Source organism: Cryptomeria japonica, chromosome 3 (genome assembly GCF_030272615.1).
Source record: "Cryptomeria japonica chromosome 3, Sugi_1.0, whole genome shotgun sequence".
Taxonomy (NCBI): domain Eukaryota; kingdom Viridiplantae; phylum Streptophyta; class Pinopsida; order Cupressales; family Cupressaceae; genus Cryptomeria; species Cryptomeria japonica.
Genome location: NC_081407.1, coordinates 568,984,801 through 568,997,122, shown reverse-complemented (window position 1 = coordinate 568,997,122; position 12,322 = coordinate 568,984,801). Strand labels below are relative to the sequence as shown.

Below are 12,322 nucleotides of genomic sequence, written 5' to 3'. Positions count from 1 at the left end.
CCACATCCTTGTAGTAAATTAGGAAATGAATAAAACTTTGAGCAACTGAAAATCATGGGATATCAAGCTAACAAAATAGCTACATCAAAAACTATATGAGCTAGTATGCTACAATCCCAAACATGTACATCCTTGTATTGCTTCCAAGAAGCTAATGTCCTGATCGACTTCTGACTACTGAAGATTGAGCAACTAAAGTAAAAGTTACTCTAAAACTTTAGCTTGCATCAAGTAATTCACATGCCTCATTGGACCATGTTCCTATTGTATATATCAAAAGTTGTGTTACCAGGTTCCTCCGAAACACCCACCCGTACCCATATGGGTTCAGGACCTGGGCTGGTTCCCCTCTGGGTTCTCTCGGGGTCACTTTCTGGTGCCCCAGGAGGGACACTGGGTGAACCCAGGCTGAACCCACACGAACCCAGGGAGAACCAAGGGCTGCCCAAAAAAACAGAAAAAAAAAGTTATCAACACAAAATTCATTGAATAAAATTCAGATCTTTTTAATTGAACATGTTATAGATAAACATTGCTGCTACACAACAAACATTACAGGCTTATATTTTATTGCTGCAAATAAATTGCTACAGGCAGATTTTGACAGACTACTACAGACAGCTATAGTCAGTTGGAAATCATGCTATACGTAGCAACAGAATTTGCAGCTATAGTTCACACTATGTATAGCTAGCGAAGTTGCTTCAGGTAGCTATTGGCATATTTTGCTTCAGACATCCTTCACCTCACTTTTCATGTTCTTTTCCAAGACCCTCTTGCTCTTTTCTTCTTCAAGAGCCTTCTGCTCTTTTACATTTTGAGTCCCTCTACCCGTTCCCACTTCAAGAGTCCCCTGAACTTTCCTCTTTCTATTCTCTCTATGTAACTCCCTTTTCTCATTATTGCAAAGCCAATTTAAATATTGGTTTCCCAACACTTCATTTCTTGTCTCTTCACCTTCTAGTTGACTCTTTGCTTCCTTGTGAGGGCTCCTTGTTTCCACCTGTTGACTCTCCACATTTCTTCAGTTTTTGGGAAACCACTGTGTCGCCTCTAATTTTGTAGGTGAATGTAACTGATGAAACTGCTGTTAGACCCTGACTAGTTATGAAGACCTTGATGCATTTGATGAAGAAAAATATATACCGTACTTGTACACAAGGGGAAAAAATTGCTGTACTGGATACCAATACCCGTATCCACACCAGTATAGAAAACAGTAACTCAGATCAAAAGTATGTTTGCCATAATAAAATTAGACTTAACATAACAAGCTTCCACAAAAACAGAAAACAGTTACCAAAATATGGTTAGCAGATATATTACAAATATGTTGTAAAATCAGTGACAAAGTTCCAGGCATTTTCAACGACAGCATAAATTTGACAATTGATTTTACATGAATAGAAATACAACAATAATACTGCAAAAAATAAAAAACTCAACAATCAAGCCAGAGATCAGAGTTTGGACCTAAAAATAATCATATTAATTTCTTTTCCCGTTCAACTAAAAAATCACAGAGTTAAAACTGTGTGCAAAGTGTAACATAGGGAAAGTGAAAAGAAGTTAAAATATGGTTTTGGAATGACAGAATTGCCACCCGTCTTTAAAAAAATCCAGCTTCCATCAACTTTCAAGTTCTAAACTATAGTTTTTGAATACTCTAAGTTTTCGTCTGTACATATAAGCAATGGCCACATTCTATGACACTGCCCAGAAAAGGTATAATTCCTGGCACTTTCAAGATAAATTCCAACCAAACAGCTTCTGCAGAGGCATATCCTGAAAGTATCAACAGAAACTAATTGTTCAATTCGTTCCATATGATGTGGACATGTTTTTAAGTACACAAAAAAATGAACTGTTATAGTTCTTGCATAACTGGTTGTGCATGGAGACAACCCTGGATAACAGAGGTCACCCAGCTCAAACTTCTCTAATCAGTTTTTTATTTGGTGGCAAGAAGAATGAGCTCCATTTTTTTTGTGATTGAATGTTTGTGACATGATGATATCCAAGTATCTTGTTATAATTTATAATATTTGGTTTTGTAACAAACCAAGAAAGTCTTTTCAGTTGTAAGTTGGCCATGCAATTATGGTTTAGAGATTTCCACGTTTCTTTTGATCCTGTTTATTAGAATGCAGTTGTATTTGGGAATCCTTGTTTGCGTGGATAAGTTGTGTAACTGTAGATCCTTTGGCCTGTTGTCTATCTAAAGTTACCTTTAACAGTTCTTGAAGGTACTTTAGTTCTCTCATGCATTCTAGAGGAATTACACACAGCTACAGTTGTATTGCTAAGAAAGTATTTTACTATTTAATAAATTTTGACTATCAAGTATAATCTAGCTCCATAACCAAAAATACCATGATAAACCAAGAGCCTAAAAAAATTTAACATGAACCAAACTTCTATTTTTTTCAAGAGAAGCGCATGACAACAATGCATTATGTGAAGATTGATCCATTCAGGGATATCGGATCACAAAAAACAAAGCTAAGCTAATGGTTTAAGCTAGTGCCAGGGATTATGTTGGATGAATGAATCCAAATGGGGATTTGTTAAGTGTGTAGATTTAAATACTATCAAAATTTGATATCAAAAGTAAATTACGAATGAGCAGGAAAAACCTCTATGCCTGATGTATTCAGAAAGAAAGGTCTTATTTGTAACTATCCAGCCAAACCCAGTTTTATTGTATGAATAAAACAATGCGTAAAAAATCAAAAGAGGGGAAACAAATAAGAGCATTTTAACAAGAAAAAACTTCTCTACTTAGTTTTTCATTTGGTGTGGCAAGAAGAATGAGCTCCATAGTTTTTGTGATTGAATGTCTATGACGTGGTGGTATCCAAGAATCTTGTTATAAATTGTTACACGGTTTTGTAACTAACCAAGAATATGTAACTAACCAAGAATATCTTTTCAGTTGTAAGTTGGCCATGCAGTTATGGTTTAGAGGTTTCCACATTTCTTCTCATCCTGCTTATTGGAATGCAATTGTATTTGGGAATCCTTGTTTGTGTGGAAAACTTGTGTATCTGCAGATCCTTTGATTTGTTGTCTGACGATCCAAAGTTATCTTTAACGGCTCTTGATATTTTAGTTTGAACAGATTTGTATACATTCTAGAGGAGTTACACACAGCTGCAGGTGTATTGCTAAGAAAGTATTTAATAAATTTTGACTATCAAGTATAGCCTAGCTCTATAACCTAACGGCTAATATTAGCATCAATTTGCACCCCAAAAATACCTTATAAACCAAGAGCCTAAAAAATTTACCATGAACAATACAGCTACTTTTTTCAAGAGAAGCTCGTGACAATAATGCATTATATGAAGATTAATTCATTGAGGGGATACCGGATCACAAGCGGAAAGCTAATTTAATGGTTTAAGCTAATACCAGGGATTGTGTTTGATGAATGAATCAAATTGGGGATTTGTAAAATGAGTAAATTTGAATACCATCAAAATTGGATATCAAAAGTTAAATTCAGAATTAACAGGAAAAACCTCTATAACGGATGCATTCACAAAGAAAGGTCTTATGTGTAACTATCCGGCCAAACCTAGTTTTAGTGCATGAATAAAACAATGCGTAAAGAATCAAAAGAGGGGAAACAAATAAGAACAGTTTAACAATGAAAAAATGTGAAGGCTATAAACTAGACCTTTGCTCGAATTCCTTGATTTGGGCTAGGTCCTGTCCATTTGCATCAATCCACTGCACTTTCCTCCTCCTCTTACAATCAATACCATGAGCATTGGGAGCTGTGTTCTCCATGCCTGCTGCACACCCACACGGCTTCTTCAGGCTGCTCTTCATACACACCTTCAGAACAACCCCAGCATCATTTTCCCTGTTTCCTGCCAAGGGAACTGGAAAGGGAGTAGCGGGCGGTTCCATGGGCGAGCCATCCTTATCACCATTAGAAGAAGGATGAACAGCGTCCACCTTTAAAGAAGGCGTCCCGTCTTTCCTGATTCCCGAGGAGGAAGAGCCGCACCACGAACTGAACAAAAGTGAGGCGCAGCCACCGGAGCCCTGCTTTTGCCTTGAAGAAGCCAGCGGAATAAACTAATCTCTGCTGCTATTTCAATACCACCACATTCGCCTATATCATTTGGGGACACTTGGGTACTTACAGACCGTTAGGACAACAACACAAGAGATTTTGTGCAAATCAAGGATTCACCAATGCCCTCCCTCCCCAGCTGAAGAATTGGCATTAGTTGAAAAGGATAAACCCAATGAACATCAGATAAGATGATTACTTTCCACCAATACCTCATACATTAACTGTGATTGGCTTTCAAGAAAAAAGTTCAAAAAGTAAGAGAAAACTCCCATCTAAAAACCCTGTTGTAAGATTGCTAGAACTTTTTCAGTTCCCTGAAAGTTATCTGAAAAATCAAACTAATTCAATCTGAAAACATTCCGTGACTGACGTTGCTACTCCCTTCTTTTCTTAAATACATGCGTTTTTTTTGCAATGCGGGATAATAAAAATAACCGATCCGTGCCAGATTTCTGGAAAAGAATAGAAAGAGGGTGATTGAACATTCCATCAAGCGTGCATATGCAGACAAAACATAGGCAGACAGTAAAGTGGTTAGAAACAAGACATTAAAAAGAAAGCAGTGAAATGTAAAAGCGTCACGGCCAGCATACCGAGCCTTTTACATGTGGGTATTTGTAAATAGCCGATACTAGCTATGTGGGTACGCCGTACCATAAAAATTTTATTCTTTACTCCCCAAGTAGAATACACGCACGCAAATCCATATTGGAGAGCATTTTCATATTACTGTAACTTCTCTGCTTTTGACGGACAGATCACAATTCTGTTTTGAAATCTGGTCGCTTCAGTTCACCAGATTTGAAAGGTGAGGTATTTATTCTAAATGACAGGGCTGCCAACGAAATTTCCAAGTTGGAGGAATATTTATGGGACTGAATAAGTGTCACTGTTGTAATAGGTTTGAAAGCATAATTGATAACAATTAATTACCAAAAATTAATAATTAATTAGTTAATAAATATTAATTATTAGTACTTTGGTGTACTGTTTATTTGGATTGTATCTCATATAGTGTTTGAGAGGAAGTCTATTTTGAGAGGAAGTCTATTTTGAATTTATAAGTACTAATTAAAAAAATTAAATAATATTATAAGTGTGAAGTAATTATTATTCATTAAATCGAGAGGCGTATTACATTTACATGTGAATGTCAAAATGTTCATTAATAAAAATTAAAAGCATTTAATTTGACATACTTGTGTCAATGAAATTAAATAAAATAACTAAAATTAAATTAATTTTAAAAATTTCAATTTTTTGGCTCGTTTATGGATCGTTTAGGGTTGATCCTCCTTAGTAAGACAACAGTAGCAACATTTGGACGAAGCCGGATGTGGGATGGATCAAAATAAATTTTGACGATGCTTCCAAAGGTAATCCAGGTGCATCGGGAGCTGGATGCATTGGAGAGACAAGAAAGGTGAAGTGTTGGCAAGGGGAGCACAAAAGTTTAATGATGGCACCAATAATGGAGTGGAGGTTCGAGCAGTACATGTTGTTTCTCTGCCAAAATGATTGTTGGTATCTAAACTCCATTTGGAAGGAGATTTGAAAATAGTGGTTGGCGCCATTGCTAAAAAAAGAGGCACAATGTTGGACAATAAATAAAATTATTTTTTTAATTGTGCCAAAGCTTAGCAATTTTCAAGATTTTAAAATTTCACATTTTCGGAGAGAGGGAAACAAGGAGGCAGACTATCTATCCAATCAGGGGTGTGAGCTCAATGAGCAGGAGATGAGATGGTGAGATAGCCCACAAGAAGAATAGAAGTTAGTAGGCACGATGAAAGGTGAAGTCACTTGGTGAGGTGGAAGAGCCACGTGAGGTGGGCAAATAGGTGTTATCCTCATCAAAATATTGGCAGGCTTTTTATGAGAGAATGTTTAATCAAACAACTCGATAATAATGGAAGGATTGAGAGTATACCGCCAAATATCCCTCTCACATGTTGTGTGGTATGATTTAAGCACTTCGTGCAGGATTGGTATGTACGAGTATTAATGGCAAGGCAAGGTGGTGGTACGAAGTGACCAGCTTTTGATTTGAAAGAATTTTGTGATGATGGTAAGGTTGCTTATTCTCAAAAGCATTGCATTAGGTGATAAACGGAGCCAAGGAAAACACAACGCAAACTAATGTTGCTTGGACAGTGGAAACAAGAGAGCCCAAGTCTGTGTGTGACTAGAAGGAGGAAGCAATGGAAGTTTGGTGGTGCAAGTGTGACAATGGAAGCAAATTTCTCCCTTGTCACAACAAAACAACAATTGGTGTTTATGGGGATGATTTCAGAAGATAGAATGTGTAACATCTTTAAGATTGATGACCAGAAGTTCTTCCAAATGGTATATGTCTTGTTGGGAAGAGAATTCATGGAATTCAAATTCAAGTACAGAACAAATGTAGATCTGGTTTCAATATTTTTTGCATGGGGGCTTAAATTAGGAATGAAGGAGGATGTAATGTGGGTCATATGAGAGAGTATCAAGAAGGAATAGAAGTTTAAAATGGAGTCCTTCATGACAATGGTGAGGCCAAGGGAAGGGTTTGTAGCCATAAACAAAGAATGAATACACTCGACAAAATTTGTGCCACCCCTAAGGCCCTTTCTAATTTGGGGGGTGAACATGGACCAAGAAGCACAGAGGGAGGAGACACAGGTGGGATGGGACTACATCAAGGACTACCTATGAAGCCGAGAACAAATGGTGAACATGTTGGGGCCAAACGAGCCAAAGAAATTAAAGAAGAAAAGTGAATTCAAGAAGGATGACTACTAGTTGAGCCATAAGAAGGCAGTGAATTAAACTTTCACAGATACTTAAATTTTTTCCTTGCATAGTGGATGATTTAGACTATTAATAGTTTATAATTTATATAAAACCCTCTAACAAAACATAGTGTGTAGGTGTTTGATACTTGGCATAGGATATGGTGGTCAATCTTGTATAGTTTATGACTATGTAGGTGTGAAGTTCAGATACTGTGAATCGATGTAGCTATTTTTTTGCAGTTAATAAAATTATTATATTATTTACCGATCAAAAACAAAAGAAACTTCAATTATTTAGAAACTTATATATTTCCTCCATGAATAGAAACTCCATGAGATTTAAATTGACACCCGTATGCTTTTTTATATTATAATGAAAATATTTGACAAAGAAAAACATGGATGATTTTAGAATGAAACAAAAATGTTTTGTTTTATCTTGTAATGATGGCAAGTTTCCTTTTTGTGATTAGTCAAGATTCGTTTCTGTGTAAGTTCTAAATTTTTGAGATAAGGATAATTTTTTTAGTGTTGGTGTCTTTATCTTTTATGTCTTGTCTTTAAATGCATTTCATTCAACATGCCCTTTCAACTCACAATGAGGGTGCCATTATGATGGTTGTTGCCTTATTGGTCAGAAAGCTTGCCATAGGTTTAGCTCAAGTAGTTTATTAGCTTCAGGCTCCTCAGTTGTCTAACTGAGACTAATACCATCCTTTTCTTGGTCTCTCTTTATTTTAGATTCTAGGATATTTTTTGAACCCTTGATAAGCTTAATAAATTTGCTTTTATTTATTTTTTGGAAAGCCCTCAATGGAGTTTAAAAGTGTATTTTGTTTTATATTTTGTTGTGCGGAATTTTTTTTGTTCTAGATAGATCAAGGAAGTAAATTTGCATTGCTTCTGTGTAGAACATGATTTTTGAATTCATTTGAATAACTACATATAATACTAATATTTGATGAAATACATTTTTGTTTTATCTATTTTTTTGAAGCGGCTAGAAAAAATTATGATAATATTCTATTTTGCGAGTTACAATTGTTTTATGTTATTTGTTTTGCAAGAGTAATGGTTAAAAAAGTCTTTGACTCCACTCCTTCCTAGAGTCGCATTCTCTCACAATTGAAGTCATCTTCCTGATGTTTAGGAGTGGAGCGGCTAAAGTAGTTAGTTAATAAATATCTTCTTTCTTATAAATTCAATAACCCGATTCTCAAAAAGGCTAGTGAAGAAGATATGTAGTTTTGTTGTTTTGATGATCATTAGAAATAAAGAATCAACTTATCCTATCTTCATTATCTGTGTGAATGAATAATAGAATTATGAGGCTTAGTATATGAGTTTTAAATTAGTTGCTAGGAAGAATCATCCAAGGGAACCCACTTGGTGAGGACTCCATTTATTTAGTTTTCAGTTGTTTCCAATTATGTTCATAGTATAGATTTAATACTTGACTATTCCTACAGCCATGGAAATTCTATTATGTGACTATTCCTACAGCCGTGGAAATTCTATTATGTGACTATTCTTACAGCCAAGGCAGAGCAAAATTGTTTCTTTTACTAGTTAGAGCTATAGTGTTCTTAAGAAAGTTTTGCCAGCACTTACATTAATAAGAAGTGGTTATAGTTTCCAGGTTTATTTGCTTCTTGTTATTTCCTTTCTTGACTTTTGTTTTAGGATAGAATAGTCTGAGAAGCTCTTAGTGCACAAACAGTGTTGTCCCATTTCAAGTTTAATGTCCTTGGGTTGACATATAAATGATCTTTAGTGATAGGATTGATGGCTACTTAGTGAAGACATTTTGTCTCTAAGATGAGGTATTGTGCCTAGTTATTTACCTATTCTTCAAGACTTACATTTTTTGCACTATTATCTGGGATGGTGTCAAGCTAAGAGTTCGATTGGAGTTAGAAATTTTTTCTTTTAAGGAAGTAAAATCTTTATTTTCAAAAGAAGTAGGATTAGTTGGGAATAAATTGCATCATCATATCAATCTTCAGTAGGCACATTAAAAATAAATTAAAACTGCATGCACATGAGAAGGAGAAAGGATGCTTATGGGAGATTCCTTCCTCATGAACCTAATCTTAAAAATCACTCAGGTTCTCAAGAATTTGACCCTTTTGATACATATGAATACCCTTTCTTTGATATTTTTGGGGATTTGGGGTAGATTGAACCACCTCCTCAAGAACCACCAGTTGAGCACTCCTTTGAAAATCCTTGGCCTATCATTGTCTATCAAGCAAATATGGTTGCTCGGGCTAACAATAATGCTCAACCCACATTTAAGTTTCCTATCCCTGACCAAAACCAACTCCCTAACCTATAGAATATTCCAGCTTCAGCCCTTCTCAAAATCTTTGTTTTGGTTATAGAAGACCCAAACACCTTCTTGTTTGAATTTGATATCCTATGTAGAAGCTATGAATACACTTTTGATGCTCATAGGCTCAAATTATTTCCTACCACATTGAAGGAATCTTCTCTGAGATGGTTTATGATTCTAGGTGTTGGTACCATAACTGGTTGGGATATGATGAAGGAGAAATTCCTTGAGAAGTATAAGGACTATTGTAGAGGTTTTGATATGCTTGAGATGATATTTTTAGGATGTCATAGAAGGAATATGAGAGCTTGGAAGACTATGTTGAAATATTCTTGTTTGGCTTCAAGAAATCTAAGCATAATGCGCTAAGTAAAGATTATAAAAACTTTATCTTCTTAAAAGGGATTAATGATGAGTTTATGGATGCATTGAACCTTATGGGAGGAGGAGATGTGACCCAAGCTGATTGGGGTGATATAAGGAAGCTTTATCAAAATTATTCTAGAGTATCTCTTAAGAAGACTAGAGGTTGCATACCGGGCATAAGCAAGATAGCCTATGGAGATTCAAGGATGGAAATAAAACATTTACCGAAAGACAAACAAGACACCATCAACAACATGGCTACACATCAAGCCAAAAATAAACTTGATGAGGCAGAAGCAATGTTAGCTGAGTTTCGCCCCCATTGCAAACATAAGAAAATGGATTACCGATGCAAGAGGATGGCTACCATAGAGAACAAGCAAGCACTGCCAAAATTTAGGGCAATTTAAGATGATGAAGGACAAATCTTCTATATTGCGCAGAGAAGTTCAAGGGCTCCAAGACAAGGTATGCCTCCAGACCTTCTATCTTTTAGTGGTCCTTATTCAAATTCTTATGCACCTAATAATCAATGGCAACACTCATGCCCTCTAAATTTTGGTAATTATGAACCACAACCATGAAATTACCAAAAAAACTCTTGGTCGAATTATCAAAATCCTAATCCTCCACCTCAATAGCAACCACTGTAATGGAGAGGATGATAAAAATGGTCGAATCAGAAAATTGGTTCCCTACAGTCACAAGCACCACCTAATCAACTAGCTATTATGGCTCCTTCAAATAAAAATACCAATGTGCCAAAGGCTACTTAATTTCCAGCTTAGCCCACACCTAATCCCAATAACAAGCCACAATAGCAACAATCCTATTCCATAAATTATATTCAATATCCTACATATACTATGAACATAAGTGATATGCACTTACATTCAGGAACAACCTTCCCAGCACCTACCCATCCTATTATGACTGAACTCCCTATGGAAGGAGGGAAGACAAATACCAATCTAACCTCACATGACCCCCTTTTTCAAGGAAATCATTCAAGGACTAATGAGCCAATTTGAGAAAAAGATCCATTACCACCATTCCCTCAGAGGTTTTTAACCATAGAGCCTAAGATAGAACTAGCCTTTAATTTCTTGGATCAACTAAAACATGTGTGTGTTAAAATACCCTTATTCCAGACCATTAAGGATGTACCTATGTATAGCAAGGAAATAAGGGATGCATGCCATAAGAAACCAAGAAAGAAAAAGAAAGATCCAACAATAGTACATTTAATGGGTTAGCTAGTAGATATAATGCTAGGAAAAGTAATTGTGCCTAAATATTCAGATCCTAGTAGTCCAATGGTAGCAGTAATTATTAATGGGATTGTAGTTCATAATGCCCTTATAGATCTAGAGGGTGTTATTAATGTCATGACCAAGGAAATAATGTATCATCTCAAAAACACTAATCTAAGACCCGCTCCCAGTGTCCTTGAATTGGTTGATAGCTCTTTTGTTCAACCGAATACTCTTGGGAGTACCCTGCTGACTTCATGGTATTATCTCCTAAAGATAATCTAGGGTGATATCTAGTCATCTTGGGGAGGCCTTGGTTAGCCACAATAGATGCCCATATAGGATATAGATCAGGGGATATGACTATCTCCAAAGGAGATAGTACCAAAAATCTTATTTTATATCCTCCAGCCCAACCTCATGGAGAATCAAATCAGCTTATTTGGCCCAACCTAGGAGAAGAAAAAGAAGAAGAAGTAAACTCTCAGCAGACACTCACATTGATGTTTGATAGAAACCCTCTTATGCAACTCCAAGGTGATGAAGAAGTGTTGTGAGATGATTAAGGATGATAAATAATGGATACCCATAAGGTGTAGATTTCTTCAAAGAATTGAAAGTTTCTTCCTCATTAATGTATTTGGGTCGATATCCACACTAGAGAGAAGGGAATTATGGTCCAAGATCTCAAGAAGAATGTCTGATCTAGGGGGTGAATTTTGTGTTATTGTTGGGGACTTCAATGACACTATAAACAATGAAGATAAAAGAGGGGGTCTGACAAGAATAACTAATACATTACAACAAGATTTTCAAGTTTTCATAGATGACAACAACCTAAAGGATATACCAATAAAAAATGGAATCTATACTTGGACAAATAGGAGAAAAGGGTTTACTAGCATAATAGAAAGGTTGTCCAGGTATGATGAGCCCTATTTTTAATGTTTTATTTAAACCTTTTATGTTGTTTGAAACTCTTTTGTGTTTTTAAGGGACATGATATTATGCAATTTATGTCTATTTTAAGCCATAACTTTAAGTAAACCTTCAATTTCTAATTTCTCTTTGAATGAATGCCATGAATGCTAGATGAATGTGTTTTTGGTTATGAACAATGATAAATGTTATGTTTTAAGTGATTTAGAATGGACAGGGCTCTTTGCATGCTTACCCCTTTGAGTGTAGCTATTATGAGGATGTTTCAAGTTGTTGAGGAAGTAGTGAATGCAATTTCCAAGTAGTAGCATAGCCATAAGGAGATAAAAAATAACAAACTAGGAAAGAGTTAATACAGTTGTAAATAGTTAGCCCGCTATTATGACAATTGAGGACACTTTGATCTAGTTTGAGAGCAGTTATCCTCTCATTTACTCACCATTTCTACTGGTGGAGTAAATATAGGAGCAATATATTATGAAGGCTAATCACCAAGAGCAGACTCCTACTATGTTTCAACCTTTTTGTTCCTTGATTTCATGCTTTCAATAAAAGCAATCCTCTA

At 35.8% G+C, this 12,322-nt stretch overlaps 1 protein-coding gene across 1 annotated transcript in view; it reads right to left on the bottom strand.

Moving 5' to 3' along the window:
- LOC131075671 (uncharacterized) overlaps nt 1-10,977 on the bottom strand; it is a 67,875-nt gene extending 56,898 nt beyond the window's left edge. Inside the window, exons 1-2 of the mRNA XM_058012522.2 lie at nt 10,946-10,977; nt 3,683-4,081 (exon numbers count right to left, since the gene is read on the bottom strand). Coding sequence (XP_057868505.2) covers nt 3,683-4,081; nt 10,946-10,977 — 431 coding nt within the window. The remainder of the gene's footprint in view (nt 1-3,682; nt 4,082-10,945) is intronic.
- Between the last annotated feature and the right edge of the window lie 1,345 nt (nt 10,978-12,322).